Source organism: Orcinus orca, chromosome 5, assembly GCF_937001465.1.
Source record: "Orcinus orca chromosome 5, mOrcOrc1.1, whole genome shotgun sequence".
Classification (NCBI taxonomy): domain Eukaryota; kingdom Metazoa; phylum Chordata; class Mammalia; order Artiodactyla; family Delphinidae; genus Orcinus; species Orcinus orca.
The window spans coordinates 110,392,483-110,415,724 of NC_064563.1; the positions used below are offsets into that span (position 1 = coordinate 110,392,483).

At 31.7% G+C, this 23,242-nt stretch overlaps 1 protein-coding gene across 3 annotated transcripts in view; it reads right to left on the reverse strand.

The window, feature by feature from the left end:
• Window positions 1-715: 715 nt before the first annotated feature.
• The window catches only part of CADM2 (cell adhesion molecule 2), a 1,068,825-nt gene continuing 1,046,298 nt past the window's right edge, over window positions 716-23,242 (reverse strand). For all 3 annotated transcript variants that reach the window (XM_004272650.3, XM_033433369.2, XM_033433368.2), the window contains 2 exons: window positions 9,204-9,329; window positions 716-8,336 (listed from right to left, as the gene is read on the reverse strand). In XM_004272650.3, coding sequence (XP_004272698.1) covers window positions 8,218-8,336; window positions 9,204-9,329 — 245 coding nt within the window. In that variant the 3' untranslated portion in view covers window positions 716-8,217. The remainder of the gene's footprint in view (window positions 8,337-9,203; window positions 9,330-23,242) is intronic.

Genomic DNA, 23,242 nt, shown 5'->3' on the forward strand with positions numbered 1-23,242 from the left:
CATTCAAGTTCTTGGTGGAGTTCATCAAGTAAGGGATTTAATATATAGTAGGTATTCAATAGTTATGTTTTGATTAAATAATATGCAATGTGGCATAACACTAAGAGGCATTTAAAATGCAACTAGGAAACTGCATTTTCCTCTTTCATCTCTTTTCTGTACATTTTTTTTATTTGCTAGGTTTCAAAACAGAAAAAAAAACTATCTTTAAATTTCACAAAACAAAGTATAGTTTGAAAAACTTAAAACTAACTACTTCTTGGAACTTCTTGTTTTAAAGGAGTGTACAGTTAATTTTAGCATTATCCCAGGATTGTCATATTATGAAGATCCCTCTCATATACTAAAACTGCTATGCAATTATTAATTAAAGTTTATCAGCATGCTTCCTTGATTTAAAAAATGTCAAAGAATATTTTGACAGAAATAACACTTGCCATTATGAAAATATGGAATTGATTTATCTAGGAAACATGGGTGTCATATATGTATATAGTGGTAGGCTGAGTAAGAGTGGGCATTTTGTGTAACTTTAAAAGAAATAAAGAATCGTGTCTATGAATGTGTTACTTCAGATGTCATTTTCTTTCAGTGCTGAAATTGCTTTTCCACACAATATCAAATTTGCTAACATGTATCGCAGGGTTTCTTTTGCTAGGAAAAATGAATTAAAATAAATAAATGTTATTTCATAAAATAAACCAGATACAAAATCTCGCCTTGTATTTACAGGTAAATTTTAATGGAATATTTCATGGTCTAACACAAATATCAGACCCAAACACTAATTCTTGTACAGCCTTTGGCTTACCCTGTATAACAAAATCTGTTATTTAAAGTAGACTATAAAATACCTTATGGTAAGTGAACTTCCAAAGACACAAAGAAAATCCTCCATAAATTTAAAAGCTTATCTCAAATTCTTATTGGCATAAGCTTAGGATGGATATATTATTAATTGCATTATCTTAGGTAGTTGAAATATATAATACTGGTTAGAGTGTGAAAATTAAAAAAAAAAAGGTTTAGGTACTTTTGCTTCTGTTCCTAGTCAACATTAATAAACACACAGAAGTGATTGTAAAATTATCTTTACAGAGTTTTGGAATTTTGGCAATCTCAAGCAAATTTCCTTAAGTCAGCAACATTTGTTTTTAACCCTTATTTAGCGTATTACAAGGTTCATATATTCCAAGGAGCAACGATTAAATGTTCTACAAATAAAATAACATTTTATTACTGATTAATTTTTAAAACTTCCATTTAGAAACTTACAAAGAAAATGGGCATCACTGAGGAAATCTAAAATGAATGGATAATGTATGCAGTTGAAAAAAGATATGCAAAATAATGTTTGGCATAAAGGAATATGTTTGGTAACATCTTTCATAATCTGTCAGTGGGATAAAAGAAATTCCACCTTTCAATGTCTGTTAACAACCCTAAGAAAATGAACTAAATGAATAGACAATTCAGTAATGTCCAACAGATAACTAAAATTCAAATTTTATTTTCCCATATGTATCAGACAATTTTTTTCTGACAAGACTTTACTGAAAGATGAAGTGCAAATGGGAACCCTGTAAGAATGTTTATGAGTTGTACATGACATATTTTAAGCGTCACTAAGTACACATTGAATACTTTGTAAGTATATAGGCAAATCAACATGCAAGTGTCATGTACCTATTACAATATGCATTTTGGTTTTTGAAAATGTTAATGATAACAGTAGATTCAATAATTGTGTTTATCTTCTGTGCAGTATGTGTGATTTTGGTGCATCTTCTTTTCAGCACAGAATTTATTGTTATGCTGTCATAAATATACCCTTCCAAAAGTTATGAATTTCATGTCATATGAATAGAACATTTTATTTTTGAAGCTACATTACTGGGAACACCTGCATTTGTGGGTACCATTTTCAGAGATAAGTCTTTAAATTCTTTTTAACATGGCAGACTTGTTCCGATGTTGGTTATGTTGAAATATTTATGATAAAAATGGAGCTTTCTTGAGGGAATATTTTTTGGTTGAATAAAAAGCTAAACAACCAATTTGCAAATATTGATGTGAACTGAATATGAAGAAAATAGGTCAGTAATCCAAACTCATAAATCCTTGGGTTACTACTTAACTGCATCATTGAATCTACAATAAGTACAGCAGGTACAGTTAAATAAATATGTAAAGAGATTAATTTCATACATTTGTAAGGAGAAAGAGTACTAGTTTTGAAATTTTTCTAAATTATTTTCCTTTCTATTTATGAGACTCAATCAATACGTTAGAAACACAAAGAAAAGCAAAAAGGATAAAGAGATAACAATTCAGTTTACATTTCACAGTTTTTTTTTTTAACCAACTGGTGACCACTGCTTTCAACCATCACATATTTTATTGCATATAACTTTCACTATCAGCAAGTATAAAGAGAAAAGTGTCTACTAGTATCATGTAAAAGGAAAAGCATCTGAAGAAAGAAAACATTTGAGGTTTGACAGTACTCTGTGTAAGAGAAGTGTAATGTGGCATTTCATACTGCACTTAAAAGTCCGTGTAGGAATCACCGCTCTTCTGACCCTGGATGTGGGAAAAGTGCTTAAGTGCTGAGCCCTGGTAGGTTTCTCTTTTGCCCCTGCAATCTACAAATATCTTTTAAGTTTCTTCTTTTGAAATATACAGTACATTTCATAGGGGAAAATAGTGTTTTCTCTTTACATCTTTTTCACATTTGGGCCCATTCTCTCCAAAATAACCATACATTTATATATATATATGGAAAAGATGGTAAAGATTACACCAAATATTATTTGTAACATAACCACATAACATAGATATATTTTACTTTAAGCATATTTTATAGATTCAGCATCATAATTTGAGATAATTTTTGTATCCTTTTTTCCTAAAGGAAAATCTGCTTTCAAAATGTCATTTCCTTTTAGAATAATTAAATTACATCATTTGAAGAATTCATATTATGTCTATGTAGCCAAAATAAAGTGGATATTTGTGGCAATACTTTGCATTCATTATTCAGGGATTATTTGTTAATGAGGAGGCATTTTTCAATGCTTAAATATTTGTCTTACATAGATAACACTTCTTGGAAAAATAAATCACATATATTTACTTAAAAGCATAGCATTAATTTATAAGAAATTGTTTATTTTAAATATTAAATGAAATGTCAGCTTGGACTGCAAAGTGTTGCCATTTAAATTATTTTTAAAATCAACACAATTATATCACATTGAAATAGTAAATAGTCACGTGAGGAACCATCCTTATAAAGTTACTGTATTTTGCTTATAGGAAAAGTTAATGACAGAAGAGGAAAAACAAATGCAGATCCATACACCGTTGAGTACACTGAAAGTAAAGTTGGCTTTTGAGATTTCCCAGGGGGTGGGGAGAGGACTGTTACGATAGTTGCAAAAGAGTGCTTCCTGGGATACCTTGTAAATAATTATTTCTTCTATTTATTTCGAAGTATCATAGCCCATGTTAAAAGTGAGAGGTAGAAGGATTATTGTAAGTATGCATGGCAGAAAATTTACCAGCTCTATCCAATAACTATTGCATTCAATATTAATATCTGAATACATAAAAATGCTGATGAGTTTAGAACGCATTTTTACATGTTGTCCCCTTTAGCTCTCTTTATAATCTTGCTACTTTCAATCCATTGCCTTTGGAAGGGTATAAGTGCAAAGGGCATGTTTGGGGTGAAATAGAGAAAGGGAAGAATGAGTAGAAAAAGAAAATATATAAAAATTTCCATTAAGATATAGTGACTCTAACTATTAAAGGTAACCTATGTTCTTTGATTGAATAAATTTGTACTTGTAATAAAAGTACCACAATCCATTAAAACATACACACATTTCAAAGAAAGTTTAAGAATCCCAAATTCAATTAGATATGCATCAAAGTTGAAAACTCAGGTTATCTCTTTCTCTCCAGTAACTCTAAAAACAAGGTCAGATACTTTTATTGTGTCACGTTAATGATTAAGAAAAACTTAACGTGTTATGTCACTTGTATTTTTAATTAATGCTTTAATATGCAGGAGGTGGAGATTAGCAACCTTTTAGATCTTGTTGAAGAATTTTTAAAAATCCCTTTGCATTAAGTATCCAGCAATAGAATAGCAGATATTGCACTGAGTGTATTTCAATATTGCCAGTGTATATTTCAAAACAAGTACTACTATCTACACTAAGATTTCCTCTTTCCCAATATTCAAAATGCATATTATAATTACATGGGTTTCCAACATCCATACACAGCAAGTACAGGATACTTACATGTACGTACACTGTAGTTACCTATATTTTGCATAGTTTTTAGTGTGTACTTTGTGCCACTTAATAAAAAGCATTACTCAGTAATTCTCATTATGTTTTTCATTTATTTCTGCTGTGGTTGCCAGTTGTTTTTTTTTTAATTTTTTTTGTTTTGTATTGTATATTCTTCACAGATTACCATTTGCAAAGGGGGATTATAGTGGGCATTTTTAGAGGGCTCTAAGTAATTAGCAATGTGATGGGGAATTTGCAGTAAGATATGAGGTTTTGCATTTTCTCCACAATTAAAAAATGTAACATGAAATTTCATATTTATCATTCATTCAATTATCCTTATATCCAAAGAAAAAGAAAAAGTATTTTAAATGTTCCCCTTGGTAACACTTTGCAATAAGTGGCACTAAATTACACGATAACTGCTATGTTACATGGAAGAACCATCACCGTCAAACAGCTGCTGTACATGGGCCTATATGGAATCTCAATGCTGTTACAATCATGAGTACATAATTACAAGTGAGCCTGTCCCTTTGAGATATTTATACTTTTACAAAGAAATAAAAATAAATGAGGTGTTAGCTTCTTTTGCCATATTTAGGAAAGTTAGTTTTCTTTCTCTATTTGTTATTTTAATTGTGGGGTTTCAATGCAAGATTAAGTATCTTGAATCAATATGAGGTCATCCAGTTTCTAGATTAAACTCCAATGTCAGGTTCCTTAAACTGCTTCTTGGATTCTCTGGTAAAAGAAAACAAGTTGGATTCTCTCTCTCTCTCTCTCTCTCTCTCTCACACACACACACACACACACACACACACACACACACACACACTACTGTGCTCATGCTATCTTTGCCCTTGCACTCACAAACTTTCCTTTTTCTCCCTAATTTTGATAATCGTTCTATCTAGGACACTCAAAAATGGAAGCAAGAAAAAAAGAATGCTGTTTACACTTTTTTGATGGAGGACAATTTACACTGTAAACAGTACACTGGCAGAGAATAGCTACTTTTGGTAAAGAATAATGTTCCATATTCTACTAGTGGGGTGTATGTGTGTGCACACGCCTTCCATTGTATTCTGTGGCTATGGCTCTCTGGGCATATAAGTGTGTATGTTTCAGTCATGGCAATTCGCATGGTCCATTTAGAAATTTATTTCATATTTTTTCTGATTTTTATAGAAATGAACAGAATTTTTACAATTTATCTCGTTTGGTGAAAATCAAAAAAAAAATTTAAGATAGGAAAATATAATACCACTGCTGTTTTCTTTCAGTAACTGAAATGATACGTAATTCAAATCTATTTTAACTGTCAAAATATTTGATTAGAGCTCACAAATCATAATATACCAGTTAGTTTCATTTACAGAGTTCCAGTGAGTTTTTATACTACTGTAAAGGGTTAAAAGAGTCAAAAGTCTTGAAGTGCAACCAATTTTGGATTTCTAATTTTGCAGTGCTATAAATAATGATTGAGTTATTTAGGCAACAGTTTAGCAGTTGGAGCCAAGTAGAATACAGATGAAATGAAGAGGGATGTAAATACATCGATGAAGAGTAGCAATTTTGTAAATGCATCCTGAAATTAGGCTCTAAATAGTAATTGATGATGCAGTTTATACAACTTACTTCTGTAATAAGAACCTTTCCCTTTTGTAATAACAGGATGAATTTTGCTTTGTGGAATCTTTCTAAAGATTATGCATTGAAAGGTATGAACAGTTTATAAACCTATTCTAGTTTCAATGTGTCTAGTAGCACCTACCTGATTCTCTCAAACTACCATACTATATTAACATATTATTGCATTTTTCCACAGATGGTATGGAATGAACTGTAAAAACAAGCATGCAATCACATCAATGCAGACTTATTTCCTTAAAATGTCATACTGTATATGATTTATTATGTTAACACTCAACCACATCATATTATTTATGTTCTGTATATTCTGAAAAAGTGCTGCTTGACTGACATCGTCCTTTTTCTCTTGTAAGAAATCAACAAGATATATGCTTCAATGATCAAAAAAAAATTAAAAATTCTAACGTTGTCCTTAAAAGATTTATACTTTTCTGATAAATAATCTAAGATACAGCACCCTTGTCTTTCATTTGATATTAATACATGATGTCATACTCAACCATTCTCATTTCCCAAAAATAAATTCCAAAATAATATTTTTAAAACCAGAGGCCATCATGCTTTCAGACGTCGCAAGTATAGCTACCATATCGTCATATGTGTGTTCTTCTTAAAGGTGCAGTGCTTGTTAATGGGAAAATAATTTTTATCTAACTGGATTTTTAATCTTTAGCATATAGTAAGTCTAATGAGCACTAATCTAGTAGTATCGTATTTTACTAGGAGAAATAATATGACTTTAGATTGACTCTGTGTCATATTTAAGAATACAGCATTTCTAAATGGTTAAATACACCAAAATTTCAGAAATAATCCAGAGAAAGAGACTTTCACCTTGGAGTTAAAAGCATGGCAGAAATTCTCTATCACTCACTGTTTCATAAGTTTGTACCTCACAAAATGCATAGACAGGAATTTAATATAAAGAATTAGTTCATTTATACAGAAAACATATCTTAAACACTTCTTTTTGGCAAACCAACATAGGTAAGCAGCTCTGGAACTGCCAAATTAAAATTTGAAAATTTTTAGCAAACTAAGAGTTTATTTTTAGATTATTATTCAACTGTGGTTGTAATTTAAAACCTGAGGCTGTGCACTGGTTGTTAGCTTAAAATTACCTTTCCTTATAACATTGTGCTTCCATTGTATAACAAATAAAAATTAACAAGAACTAGAAAAATTTGTTGTTGAACAGTGCTAGGACATACAGACAAAAATACTAATACATGTTACCTACTTATTATATTGGTTTAAGTAATATCTAAAGAGATATAATGGACATTAGAAAATGCTTACTCATGACTGAATTACCTACAGCCAAAAAAGTTAAATATGTATCAAATAATGTTTAATTGGATTTATTATATGCACTATATACAGATACTAAAATGTCTCAAAATTGTGCCCTATGGATATTTCAATTTTGTTTAGGCAGGTGAGTCTTTGTGGAACAAATAAATTACAGAATCAAATTAGAGAAATGAATGAAAGTTTTGTGATTCCCAAAACAGTAAAATGTTTGTAACAATTTATTGGTATATGAAGCTAAAATAACCTAATGGTAAGATCTATATAATTATATAAGATAGCATGTCCTGATTGCAATCCATATACATGGCTCCTGTATCAAATACTAAATTTTTAAATAGTGAATTGATACAGCTTTACCAGTACAATCTCAAACATTCCAGAATCTATACTACAGTAGTCTTTTTCAGTTTTTGTCTTTTAGGGCATATGTTTCCAAAACATGTCTTTGAATATAGACATGTAGAAAACATCGTAAACCTCTAACGTCTGATTGAACTTAAGCACATTAGGTCTTTACCTAATCTTGTTACTTGTGAAAGCTGTCCAATGGTAAACTGACAAGGTCTTTGATTTAAAGGGGACAAAAAATGAGGGGAAAAAAACCTCTGCATACATTTTTTTCAATGTGTAAAAACAATTCAATATCATGATCCAAGGAGATGATTAACATTGTTAAGGCTGTATATTCAAGCACTGTATGTTAAAAGAGCAATGGTGTGGAATTTAGGCAGTAAGAAATGTCCTGCATTATGGATGGTACAGTAATTAAAGAATGATGCTTTCGACAGCTGATTGTTGGTATACACTGGCTACTGATAGCAGTACGGTATGGAAGTTAATAAAGGTAGCAGAAGGTGATAGAAATGAATTCTGAAAGATGATAGCCAGTTTTCTCCAGCAGCCAGTGTGGTAAGTAAAATTCAGAATCTTGGCCTGCATCTTAAATGAAATATTCTTTTTTCTCTTCAGCATTGACTTGGCTGCCCTCAGCATTGATAATGGCTGTGTCAGCATCTGGTGCATCTTCAGCTCCTTTAGCTTCATTTGTTAAATATGTTCCTGTGGGTATTGGAAGAAAAATACGTTAGTTCTGTCAGACTGGTAAGATAGCCAGTATTAAAGCTACATTCATTTAGAAAGAAACTTATGCCAGATTTCTTATATGTTGAAACATATTCTGAGTCGTAAGAAACCACACAACTCACCCTTCTAAAGTTGCACACTTTCTTTCGGTATTCTAGTATATGTTGTAGATGAAGCTGTGGTCAGATTAACTAGAGGCAACAGCCAAACTGGAATGGGTAATGAGTACTTTGATTTCTTTAATGATGGCTTCAGACCATGTGATCCATGCAGCTGTAGCAATCAGGGCCCTTTGTTAAGATGTTGATAATGATCACATCAAACGGGTCACCATTTATTTTGGTAACTCCATTTAAATGTAGATTATATCAATAGTTTGCTACCTAGACCATTGTGAAAAATCACATATTTTCCTCACTAATATGGCCACATGTGTGTCCATAAGCTTACAAGTAGAAACATTACCAAATGATTAATGTTAGAGTTGAATTTCAGTCCTAGAGATAAATTACAAACTTGCTTCCTTTTTTTTTCCTGAGCCAATGATTTACTCTGTGACTTTTGGTTACTGGCTAAGTATTATTTTGATAGCCAATCCAGCTTCAACGTTGAGTAAAATAATCAAGAATTCTCTGAAACAACTTAATAGTTAGATCTCTCTCTTTCACCCCCCATCTCTCTCTCTCTCTCTCTCTCTCTCTCTCTCTCTCACACACACACACACACACACACACACACACACGCACGCACGCACGCACGCACTCACATAATATTTCATGATGAAGCTAGTCTTTAGAATTTTTTTTTGCCAAATGTAAGAATGCTTTATTAAATATAACCTACCTTTATGTCTTGCCAGATACCGTCCAAGCAAAAATATAGAACACAGAGTGACAAATACAACTACAGCCACAATTCCTCCTATAAGAGCATGATCAGGGCCAGTCTGGCCAGCCAGAGCATTGGGATCTAGAAAACAGAGAAAAATATTGTCCTAGTTAGTGTGTTATTTAGACACAGAATACATATCTGCATTAGAATGAGTTATGTTGAAAACTAGCACATTAAAATAAAATTTTATTAATGTGTATTACACCAGTCATCTAGTCAACGAATATTTATTATGTGCCTATAATGTACAAAATGTTGGAGAATATAACATTTGACATATAAATTACTGTTGCCACTGAGTTTCCATTTTAAGGGAGAAACAGGATAAACAAATACACATATATGATTTTGTATAGTTACATGCCTTTTCTTTCTCCTCTTCTCCACCTGAAAATATGTGTGTGTGTATTTTTAATGTGACAAATACAACTATACCATTTAAAAAATGCAATTATGTCATAGGAAACACTGGGGTTAGAGATTATAACTTGGTATTTACCATTATATAAATATTATTTAAAGCTAAGGAAATTGAGGAACTCCACAAGGGAGAGAGTCTAGCTAGAGAGAAGTTTGAAAATTGAAACCTGAAAAGCTCCCATATTTAAAGTCTGAAAGAAGTGCGTCCAGCAGAGTAGACTGAGAAGGAGAGAAAAGTGGGGTAGGAAGAGATCCTGGAGAGTACACATTAGTTGATTAAAGGGAAGATCATACTTCAAGAAGAAAGGGGTTTACAAACTGTGTTGTGTTATTGATAGGAGGAGGATGAATACTCAACATTGAGGATTAAGTGCCTGTTGCACTTGTAACTTTAAAGGAAGTGGTTGGAAAGATTAGGTTAATGATATACTTTTACATTCTGCCTTTAGTAAGATATTATAGGAAAGAGCTGAGACCAGTAGAGGATGGCCAGTTATCAAGCAGAAATGAAAAGATCAAAGAAAGCCCCATATTTTGAGTACTCAAAAGTTTGGAAAATCAACTATTTATAAAAGTTGCACAATAAGAGATAAAACTGAGGTTCTGAGCAACAAAACATACTAAGGCTCAGCCCTATGGCAAAAGTCAGGTTAAGTGTACTGCCTATCCTCCAAAGTCCATTGTGTGCATAACTTCATGGGAGCTGCTTATAGCCTACAAGAGAGATTTAGAGAGAGAGAGTAAAGAAATAAATTAGGCCTGGCAATTCCACTTTCAGAAAGTCTTAAAGTGTGGTTACAGGCACAAGAATCTGACAAATATATTAGGAGTCTACTGTGTTTTTAATGGAACTATTGTGCCAAAGAAGCATATACCTAGTTAGAAAAGAAAAGAAAAATAAAGAAAAGTCTGACAATTGAAACATCAAACAACCTCTGGACTCCCAAACTTGGTGAAAGCAAGAAGTGGCCTATAAAAGCTGTGTCGTCCCCACAGAGGGCATATTACCAAACACCCACTTCTGATGTGGCCACAGAGTATGACTGACAAGGTTGAACTTCCTGTAAGGCAGAATTGTAGAAGCAAAAAAGAATGAACAGAAGAAAATCTAGTTTCTTCATAGAACTATAACTATTGCCAAGGCAGAGGGAACTTTTCATGCCACTCTGGCATATTTTCATAATTACGATGGATCAGTGACTACTCAAGTGTTCCCTATTTTTCTTCTATTTCCAAAAGAGAACCTTTATTTAAAGGAGTGCTTTTCCTGAATCTGTTCTATCATTGTGTTTTGTGTATGGGATGGAGAAGAGTGTTGAAACTTGTGTTTTGGTTCATTTGTCCCTGGACTAACATATCCAGAGATGATGAAGAGAACTGTGCATATTTGAGGATCTTGGTCTTTGAGTTGGATACAGTGGCTTGATGGGACTTGAGGTTATCTCTTTGGACAGGGTTTAGCAATGGTTGATGGGAGAAAAAGAAGGTGTAAAAATATTTGTTGATCAGAAGGCTATATTGGGGCAGAGATTTCTAGCTAATGACAAATTTGTTTCCTATTCTTTCAGTGAACAGAGCTAGACATTTACCAGCTTCACTGGCAGTTGAATGTTAACCATGTGATTTGTGTTCTAGACAACTGAAAGAAAGCCCAGCCAATAAATGCCTCCCACATGTAACCTTCCCAAGTGATCTCAGGAGATGCAAGTTGAAAATAAGAGAACCACAAGAATAGGTCAGGCCATGGGTCACTGACTCTCCGCCTGGAAGAAAATTATTGCCAAACTAAGAATATATGCATCTCCAAAGTGCTTGAGGGGAAAAAAAGAGCTTTATTTTCAAAACACTGAGCATTAAAAAAAGTAAAACTGTTACAGCAGCTATTGTTAATTTAGCTTTCTATTATATATTTCTTGTATTTCCCTTAATTTCTGGCATTGGCTGTAAATCTCAAAAAAAAAAAAAGGATCAAAAAATAAATCTGCCGTGCCTCTGAATTCCCTATTCCTATTCCTAGCTTAGATAATTTAGAATCAGTTTCAAATTCCACCTCCTGCTCAAGTTCCCAAATACAGATAGTCATAAATTATATCCATTTTATTTGCTGATTATCTCTCAGAACTGAGCACTCCTTTGGGGAGCTGAAAAATCACTCTTGTTTGTACATCTGTACCTGTCATTTCCTAAAGGTAAATTCTGAGAAGTAGTATTGCTGGATCAGAGGATACAAACATTCTAAAAATACTTTTGATAAACATTGCCAAATTATATTGTACTTTACAAATTCATCCTCCACCAACTGCACCTGAGTTCCCATACAGTATTACCAGCAGATACTATAATTAAAAGAAAAACTGTCAATCTAATATTGAAAAGTGTTAAATATTTTGTGTTAGTAAATTATAAGTTAACATCATAAATGTGTCTAAATACTATTTCCCATATTAATGCATTAATTTTGGAATGCCTATTTACACAGCCTGACCATTTTTCCATTCAAAATTTCTGCCTTAACAGCTCTCTCCATAAAAAGATGAACATTTTTAGCAATTTCTTTTTATATATCCTTCATTTCTGGTCTTTTTTCAGCCATAGATAAGTCTTACTATTTTATGTAATCAAATCTATCAAAGTTTTGTGTTATGATGTCTGACTTGTGGATCCTGATTTGAAATGCTTTTGCCATCATAAGATTATACACATATAGATTTCTGTTGTCATCTAACACTTTTATTATTTTATTTTAATCTATCTAAAATGTATTTTGGTCTATGATTTGAGGCTAAAGCATAAAATATGACTTTAATTCTTCTGTGACAGACCATTGTCTCCCACATTGTTTCTTTCATCAATATTTTTGTCACTTATCATAAATTAAATGTCTACCCACTTTATGTGTTTCTGCATATTCTAGTCTATTCCATGTGAGGGGTCTACATATGCAATCCTAGGCTAATATTTTAGTGTTAAAGATCATTTTACTGCATTGGCAGAGAAGTCTTAGATCAGGTTCAGAATATTTTTGCAAGAAACAAAAATACAACAGATTGCTTATTGGAATTGTACTAATTTACAGATAGCTTTCTTTTATATAGTGCATTTTCCAGGATAATGGTACGACACTTCAATTATTTAAATCTTTAGTGTCTTTTAGTAAATTGTGTAGTTTTCTGATATAGGACCTACATATTTTTATTAATGCTATTTCCCATTAAAATAATATTTTTAATATTTAATATTTTGAAACATTTTAATATTTTAAAATATTTTTACTTTTTCATTAAACTTTATGACTCCTTTTTCTTTATTCCATTCATATTTTGCACTCTGTTTTATAAAGCATTATATCTAGTACTTGTCAAGATCATATTTTTCATTTTTATTTCCTGACTGTCAAACTTCCTTAGTTTTATATTTTCTTTTTTCTACTGCTCTAGTTAGTGTTTGTGAATAATAATGACAATTTTGTCCTGATTCTGATGATCTCAGAAATGCATCAAAAATTTAAATGGACTAGCCACCATCCTTCTTTTGACATTGTTTGGTCTCTTTACTCATCTCAATATCTAGAGTTCCTTTTACAGCTTCTCCTTACCTAAAATTAGATACTAAAGATATTCATATCATCACCCCTTGATCATATGAAGCACACATCTTGTCAAAAGAAAATTTCATGATAACAACATCCTTGAACCTTGAATATCTGAGTATTATTTTATTGTGAATAAACACTCAACTGGCTAAAGAATTCTGGGTTTTTATCTTTTTGAATTAATAATAATACAACACAATTTGTCAGTGTTTTGACAATTTGTTTTGCCTCCCTTTCCTACCAAATAAATCTGAAATCATTTGGATTTGTTTTGCCTCCTTCTACTCCAAGATAAATCTGAAATCATTCAATTTTCTAAATGACCTGCATTTTCTGCATGATTGCTATCAGAATATTTGGTTTTTTCCTCCACTATATTTTGATATTTTAGCTGAATATATTTTGTAGTTTGTCTCTAGTCAGAATTTGACTTCATTTGCAAACCTACTTTTTTATTAAATTCAGATTAAGTTCATTTATTTTTTGGCTTAAGAATTCTTTTTTTCTACTCTACTTTTGATTAACAACTGTTCTTTCCATTTTCTTTCTTGAAAAATCCAATTATGCACTGGTAGCAACTCCATATTTCATGTTGCATACATGTCATTCTTTCTTTCCTATTTTTATAATTTTACTAAATTACATTTTGTTTTAGTTATATTTCCCAAGTTTATCATCCCTTTAGATGATTTGATTTTCTATCATAGATTTTCCTTTTTATTTCTTCCTAAAGGGTTTTGTTACTGATTGTGACTTTGGTTTAACTATACTCCCTGTTTAATCCCACTCTGTTCTTACTTAGTATATATTTTAAACAGTTTTATATGACTGACAATAAAATGTGATAGTTTGATAATATTTTCCTCATTTTAGTATAATAATTCCATTTAAATGTCTGAAAAAAATGGTTTTTCCTGGTGAGCATATATTATTTCTCTTCTTTCATTGCAAATTTTTTTCATTGGATGCAAACTGAATTTTTAAATTCTATACATCCTTACATTTTCTTATTTTCATTCTTAATGTTGAGATGTTTTGAAGACAGATTCTCTTTTCTGAGGCTGGTGTTCATTCCTGCTCAGTTATAATGCTGCAGACCAATGCAGCTACAGAAACTATTTTTGTAACTGATATATGAATCATAAGATATCTGTACATAGTGGATGGATTGGAGAAAGACACGAGATGTAGATCACTCTTGGTGAAAGATTTCATTGATTTTGTATACTTTGCCTAAAATCTTCACTTTAATAGTAGAGTCTCAGATAATATGCAGTCCATCCCCCTTTTTTGTACAATTTATACAAAGACAAATTGATCTGTTAGAATTTGTTTTAGATAATTTAACTTTATCATGTTCATTATTGAATATATTTTCACTGGTTTCAAATGCATTTATATATATAAATACTACTTTCAGAGAAAGCAATCCATAACATTTATATTTATTTGACCCTAGTCATGAATGTTCTGCATATACTTTTATTATTTATAAAGGAAAGATTTCAACCTTTAGCCTTCATCTCATCAAAAAAATAAGTCAACATATAGTCCTAGGATTTTTAAGATTTCAAAGATAATATGATTATAGAGGATGCTCCTTTGCATGTCTACTTGTAAATGTATTTTTTTTACACTAACATTTTTGGTTACGCCTTTTATTTTTCCCCCATAACTTTTAGAACTAAAATTTGTCCTTAATTAATTTCTATTCTTAGCATCTAAAACAAGTGACTGAGATTGAGGATCAGATAAGGATCACTTGAACAATGAAGAGATAATATTATACATAATTTAAGTGGCTAAGTCCCAGTGGGAATCACTCATACACCCTTTCTCTCATCCCTTTCCTACTATCATAGCAATAAAAAGATGAAGTGCATTCCATATATACAAGTTAGCATGCGATATTTGTTTTTCACGGGGAGGGGGAAGGGTAAGCTGGGACAAAGTGAGAGAGTGGCATGGACATATATACACTACCAAATGTAAAATAGGTAGCTAGTGGGAAGCAGCCGCATAGCACAGGGAGATCAGCTGGTGCTTTGTGACCACCTAGAGGGGTGGGATAGGGAGGGTGGGAGGGAGGGAGATGCAAGAGGGAAGAGATATGGGGATATATGTATATGTATAGCTGATTCACTTTGTTATAAAGCAGAAACTAACACACCATTGTTAAGCAATTATACTCCAATAAAGATGTTAAAAAAAAAAAAAGAAGCTGAAAAAAAATAAAAAAGAAGTGCAGCCTTCCGAAGTTTCTTTACATATGGCTGAGTCTGCATTATCATTCAGATAAATACATCATGTGTCTTTAAAGGCCATTATTCATCATCAAGCATTAGCGCAAGACTTGCTGGAGTTAGCCTGTTAACACGGGAGTGAGTAAATTCCAATAGATTTGGCAATATATTAGAAATCTTTTCTACTTGACAATGCATAAAACATGAATATTGTGGAATTAAAGCTTTCTGAGGGCAAATTCCCTGGCAGTCCAGTGGTTAGGACTCCATGCTTCCACTGCAGGGTTCAATCCCTGGTTGGGGAACTAAGATCCCACAAACCGCACAGTGCAGCCAAGAAAAAACAAAGAAACAAACCAAAAAAGCCTTTCTGAGCATAACATCTTTCAGTTAGGGTTACTGGACTTTCAATAAAGGACTCTGAAGAGAAAATCATGTTACATAAAAATATTTAGGATTAGTAATTTCTGATATTTAGAAGAGTAGAAAATAACCTTAAAGTATAGTTTTATTTAAAAAATCTTAACATGGAGAAGTACTAAATTATATAATTCTAACTCTGAAATCATCACTGAGGATTTCTACCATCAAGTGTCTAGTCTATCATGTTTTGTCCCCATAAATGAGAAGTGAAAATAATAAAGAAAGAATATCTAACTTTCTAGGGTCAAAGCAGGGAGAAATCAAAAACACTGCACAGATTTTAATCCAAGTTTAAAATTATTTTACAATAAGTATTTTATTATATATGATTTCTCATTTTAATAAAATGTTTGGTAAGAACTGGAATGAAAATCATTTTATGTAAATATTTTTAAATTCATTTCTGAGACCATTTTTAAAAGAAAATGATTGTCCTTAAATATTAAAATAAATATGTTTTCAAAGCCAAATTTGGATTATTAATTATAATTTTTAAAAATGATAAATCTCTAAGGACATGAACTATAACAAACGTGTTAATTCACCTATTTGTGAGGTTAAGAAATTTTTACCTTTTTTTATTTTTACTAAAATCTAATAAAAACTATGTACAAAACAATTTAAATAGCAGAGTTCAGGAGTAGAATTAATTTTAATATCGAAAAATAGAAGAGTTGGAAAAGTTAGAATGAATAGAAAAAGATGAATTACTGAAAAGAAGCAAGTGCTTCTTATGCAAAAGACACCAAGTGTAGTTCCCTAGTAACAACCACCAGAGTCATGGAATGTCAAGACAAATAATCAAGAGCAGAGTAGAATAAATTTAAACAAAATATAATACTGGAGTGTATGATAACAGACACTTAAACAATAAGGCCAGTTATATTGATATTCTGCATTCATTTTGGAGTTTATATTAATACATATATATATATATTAGAAGTGATTTAAAACTCGTAGAGAAATTTCAGTTTAGCAATAAAATGTTTCAAAAATTATGAAATTAAACTCACAAAAATAAGTGTAAAACTGGGATTATCACCTTTAGAGAGCATAGTTTTTCAAGTTTAGTTTTCCTAAAAGTTATTCTGCATCACAATCAAGTGATATTTAGCAATTCTAGTTAATTTCCTATCTCTTTGCGGGGAATGTACTAATATAGGATATTTAAGACTTTGGAAATAGGATTTTCTTTTTTAAAAAGAAAAAGAAAAGCAGTAAGAAACTGCTCTGGACTGAATTTTGTCCCCCTCAAAATTAATATGTTGAAGCTCTAACCCAAATGTAATGGTATTTGGAGATGGGGGCCTTTGGGAGAAAACTAGGTTTAAGTGAGGTCATGATGGTGGGGGCCCTCATGATGAGATTAGTGCCCTTATAAGAAAAGATACCATAGAGCTACCTTCTTCTCTCTCTCTCTCTCTCTCTCTCAATCTCTCTATCTGATATTTTGAGGACACGGTATGAAGGCAGCTGTCAGCAAACCAGGAAGAAAGCTTTTACCAGAATCTGACCATGCTGAAACCCTGATCTTGGTCTTCCAGACTCCAGAACTGTGAAAACTAAATTTTTGTTATTTAAGTAACTTGGTCTATGGTATTTTGTTACAGCCTGAACTGACATATGGAAACTAGAGTATGATCTTTCTCATGTATTATCTCACTTGAATTATGTGAAAATTTAAGGCAATGGAAAATAGATTTGGGGAAGTCTGGATAATACATACTTATCCCCAGCCAATGGCCTGCATATAAACAGAACACCCAAGACTGCACAGATCAATTCCTTTACATGAGTTACCTGCAATTGAGGTGTGTGTTGTATAGCTGCTGCAGTGAGTTACACTGCAAACACTTGCCCTCTCTCTGCTCACAAACCAGTGTTTCACAGTGGTTAAGATGCAGTGAATGATGTCATGAACATTAGATGAAATCAGTATTGGTTGATTATGTTATTATTATTGGTTGATTATGTTGTACTATGTTGTACATAAATAGAAGGAAAGTGGTAGAATGAAGCAGAGAAGTCAGTGAAAGTTTTTCAAGTAGAAGAAATTGCTCACAAAATCCTGGACTTACAAATTGTTTATACTAAACCTTAAACAACTTACTACTATCAGGTTGACTTTGGGCAAGTTTCTTAACCCTCTCGTCTTTAGAATGTGAATACTTATTTTCCAGGATTGTCAAAGACTAAATGTGCTACTGTACATAAAGGGCTTAGAAGAATGTCTGCACACTGTAATGCAAGCACTATCTAAATGTAGTTATATGATGGAAAATAAGTTGGAAAGTATAAACTTCTATGTAGAAAGATATAGGTTTTCTTTTTTCAATTTTTAAAAAGACTCCTTTAGGACTTTTACTTATGTAATAACAATGGTGAAGCATTCTAAGTGTCTAAATATTTGAAAGATGGGGGGATATGAATAGCAGAAGATTTGCATAACATGAGATGGGATCAAATGAATCTTGTGGGAGTCTGACAATGGGTGAGGATTAAATGAGAGAATAATTTATTGAGTAATCTATGCTAGTTTCTGTATTACAAATGTCTTATTTTATTCAATGCATATAAAGTGTTGACTTAAAAAATCATAGTTATTACTAATAAAAAGATTGATAAACTCTGGAACAGCTTGCCTAAGCAACTTTTGGGATTAGTTTTTGAAAAGCTTTAAAAATAATCATGAAAATCAGTTTTAAAGATGTGTCAGATGATTCCTATTTTGAGAACAAGAATTTGTTGAGGTAATTTTTTCTAGTGTTTTATCTTTTCACATAATTGTATTCTCTTTTCTTCTGTCATGAAGAGGAATTCAGTGCCCCTCCATGCTAAATGACCTCTCTGCTGGTGCTGTTTCTTCAACCAGTAAGACATTCTTCCTTCTCTGTAGGTATGCGAAACCCAAATAACAGTGAGCAGTCTCTCCATGTCAATCAACCATGAATTATTTCATTCGGAAGTTTTTTCTCTTGAATTAATTCACTTGCCTTAGTTTTATCTTCCCCCAAAGATATGTCTTCTTGAAGATGAAAGTTGTGTCTTACACTTGTAATATAGCTGGAACAGCACTTTTACACAGTTCTTAGAACCAAGCAAATTGAGTGAGTGAATGGATAATATTCAATTCTTATACTGAATTCCAGACAGAACTGGGTTCTTTAGATATCAGTTTGCTCTGCTGAGCAAGGGATGGCTACTCCTTCATGGTATTAAATTATTTGTTTAAATATAATAATACTGTTAATATCTAAATATTTTAGAAATTAGTGCTAAATAAAAATGACTCATCCAGATTTGTACCTAATGTTTTGGATAATTTGATTCTAACATGAAATTAGAATATTTTTATGTACTTAAGATTCTACTTTTCCCTCTTTAAATAGAGTAATGCTTCAGAAAGAGGGTCACTATGGTAAAACATTAGAAATAGTTATACATAATTTATGGAGAAAAATAAACTGTCCTTTGACAGTATATGACATTGGCAAAGTCCCTGGAGAGAAATGTCACCATATTCACTCAAAGGTCATCTGTTATCTTTTAATTTTATGTACAATTACTGTTTCTGACAAAAACACGTAAGACCAATCTCTAAAGGTTAGAAAACATGAAAATATATTGTTCTTTGTGTATGTATAGTGATTTACATATACTTTTTTACTATAAACAATGTGTACTCAGACTCTAAATCCAAGGGTTCTAAATTAATGCTACATCATACAATAGGTTTTCAATAATAAGAAAAAATCCCAGCAAGCTTAACACTTATCCTTTCCTCTCAAAAATGTATTTATTGTACCATAAATTTCTTTGCATACCAAGCACATAAACAACAAATGCCACCACACATTTCTATGTATTAATACACACAGACTTCCTACTCAGAAAGATTTTGACAATAATTATAAAGTCACTCTTTTGTTTGTTTGCTTCGTTTTGAATTTGGCATTTCAAGGTTTTTTAGCTTAGAGATATAATCAATTTATAAAATGTTTCATCAAGCAAAGTGTGACTGTCAGATGTACAGAAGTGAGGTGTTGCTACATTCTACAATAATTTCAAGCATTGAGCTACAGATTTCCTCTTCTGAGAATTACCCCCTCAAGATCTGCTCATCATTTGTTATGACTTATAGGTGTCCCAATTACATAACAACTGACTTTAGTAACTTGTATTTATAAATAGTTAATAATGTGCTAAACCCAAACAAAATATATTCTTGAATAAGATACTTCATTTGTCCTTGAGAACAAAAATTTAAGTAGAAACTTTCTCCACAAGTGTTCATATTTTTGGATAAAGTAGGTTCTAGCATAATCTCTTCACTTCATTGATCTTTCTTTCTCTGTGAACCCAGGATAGTATTTCCTTGACTACCTCAAATGAGGAAATTTTTCAGCTCTGAAGAATTTTAAGAATCCAGAGAGGACTCTCAACCAGCAGAGTAATTTAGCTATTAGGACCAGGGCCTTTCACAAAATGTTTCACTTCTTTTAGCACTGATACCCAAAAGGGGAGAGAACTTGCCAGATTACCTGTGTGAGAACATGAGGGAGGTGAAGGAGAGGAATGGTTTTTAAGGTTATCTAAGTGATCAAAGTGAGAATAGCATAAGTTATGGGGTATACATGGGGTTATTTGTTGCTTGGAAAAGTCTGCTATATTATCCATCAGGCATGTGACACACAGTGTAACTTACCTGCATTAAACAGTAGTTTCTCTTAAGATCAGAGAAGATCTGAAATGGTATGAGACTCAGAACTATAAGTTTGACCTCAGAGTTTCAGATTTTACATCTATAAATAAGTATATATATGTGCTCTGCCTTCCTCAAAGAGTTATTAAAATATTAAAATCAGTTAATATGGAATCTGTGCATATAAGTCATTTCTAATAGGTGCTCAGTAAATAGGATGTGAGGAAAATGATAGCTTTATAAGGTTAGAGACTGTTTAAAAAAAACATCATATTCTGTAGTTTTATGGTTTTTTTTTCCAGGAAAAAATATACTCAAGTTCATTCTACAGTGTCCAATTTCTTTTATATTTATGTGATCTGTAAAAGCTGCTATTTTTTATTCTGTTGCCTATATCTTTCTAACTTGGAACTGTTCTGCCATCAATGTCAACAATACCTAACTCTTTGCACATCACTGGTCTCAGCCTACACACAAAAAATAAATAAATGGGAGCAACCATTAAGAAGGAAGACAAATGACTAGTATATGACATTTCCATATGTCTATTTTGGTAATGTACTCTGTAAATTTAAGAGGATGAATTAAAGTATTTTTAAGCAGACTAGAGGTTAAATAAATTATACACAATGATTTCTGCAGAAGAGTAAAATCTTGACTAAAGCACATATCTTCTTAAACTAAACTGAAAAAAAAAGGCAACTGACCTGATAATAATTACATTAAATATGCTTCTAGAGGAAACAACACTAACATGAAAGATTTACTTTTTAAATACTTAGAAAATATAAAGAATAAAAGTTTGACAGTGGGAATATAATGCTCAACATTATCTTAAAAGTTTATTCTGTACCAATTGTTTATGATGTCTATCCATATGCATGAATAACTGGGATGGAAGAATAAACATTTAAAATGGTGGGGAAGGATTAAACATGTATAAACATTGTTTATTTTTTTATGAGCCGATATACTAGAAACATAATAACATTGCTGCTAAACAATTTCCCTCTAAACCAGTCAGCTCTAAAGTGTGTACTATCAATATCAATAGTCAATTCTGTCAAAATGCCTTGTTATTGTTTTTGAATTGATTATTCTGGTGATAATTATAATAGTCATATTGACTGCATTCATATAAGTTTTTAAAACTACTATGAATAGTCATTGAACCAGTTCCCCAGTTACAATAATGAATATATTCAGAAAAATATGATGTACATGTCCTCTATATTCACCATTTAGGAGAGACCATCACATACCATTGGGAAAGGCTTATGCATATTTTAAATATTAAAATCTTAAGCTTACTGGAATCTTACTTTATTTTTTTAATATAGGAAGTCATGTTCAAGTAGAAAGTAAAACTCTCATATTTTTCCCTTATTGGTCCTTTATACACTAGTTGTGTGACCAATATGTTATTAAACCTCTCTCTGCTTCATATATAACACAGGATAATAGTAGTATGAGTCACACAGAACTTTTGTGTGAATCATATGAGGTAACACATACAAAGGTCACATACAACGTATACAATACCTCATTAATATTTATTAAAAGCATTATTACTTTAAATTTATTAAATAAATATTAACTAATTTTATCATTTATAGTAAATGTTTAATAAATAAATGTTAAACATTTATAGTAAATGTTTAATAAATGTTTTTTTCATTATAACTTAGGTATCAAGCTCCAAACTGAAAACAGAACTTAAGGCAAGCTGAATTAGACTGGTATGAAAGTAGTTTCACAAGAGGAGAAGTGCTATCAAAAGGATACATCATGACTAATATGTATTGAAAATTAGCTGCCTGACTTATGGATGCCTAAACAGAAATGCTGCTGTGAACAACTTTCCCAGGTTTCAAAGGGATTCCTTTCTTGAGATTCTTCGCTCTGTGTTGTGTTCTCTTCTGAGATCACTCCATGAGGAAATTGGAAGAGAAGTGTCAAAGACCAAGCATCATTGAGTTTCCTCCTCACCCCCTAATACAGAATTTATTTTCCAAGATGGCCAAAGTTGTAAATGGTGGCTAGATTTGGCAAGATCACAAATAGATCTACTTAGACCCAAAAGGTAGTGTAGAGAAATGTTTAGAGTTTAAATTATTGACTTAGAAGAAAAATTCAGTCTCTTAACTTAATTGGTGAGTTATAGTAAAAAATGCACTCAGATATCTCAAATGCTATATTACAGAAAGCAATTCAGAATGTCACTTATTATTCTTAGATCTATTGAGTAGATTTACTTACCCAAATATAGGAAGAACTTTGCAAGAAGGCTATATCAAATTTAGTAACTTCTTCTAACATGAATTCTAAGAAAAATATTACTGTAAAACCTCAGTGTAGTTAACTCTTAGAGAACTGGTTCCATTGTACATAATTTATATATTTAATACCTGTCAGGAGTTGCTATATCCTCACCATCATTAATAATTTGATAATCAGATTGTTAGCCTGCAGATCTGGACACTGATATGACAGAAATAGTTGTTTTCATGTTTGTGAGTAAGAAATAAGCTCCATTGTTCCCAAAATGAATGAAAAGAAAGTTTGTACAAAACGTAGCATGCTTAAGTTATGATAATGCTTTCAGTTTAAG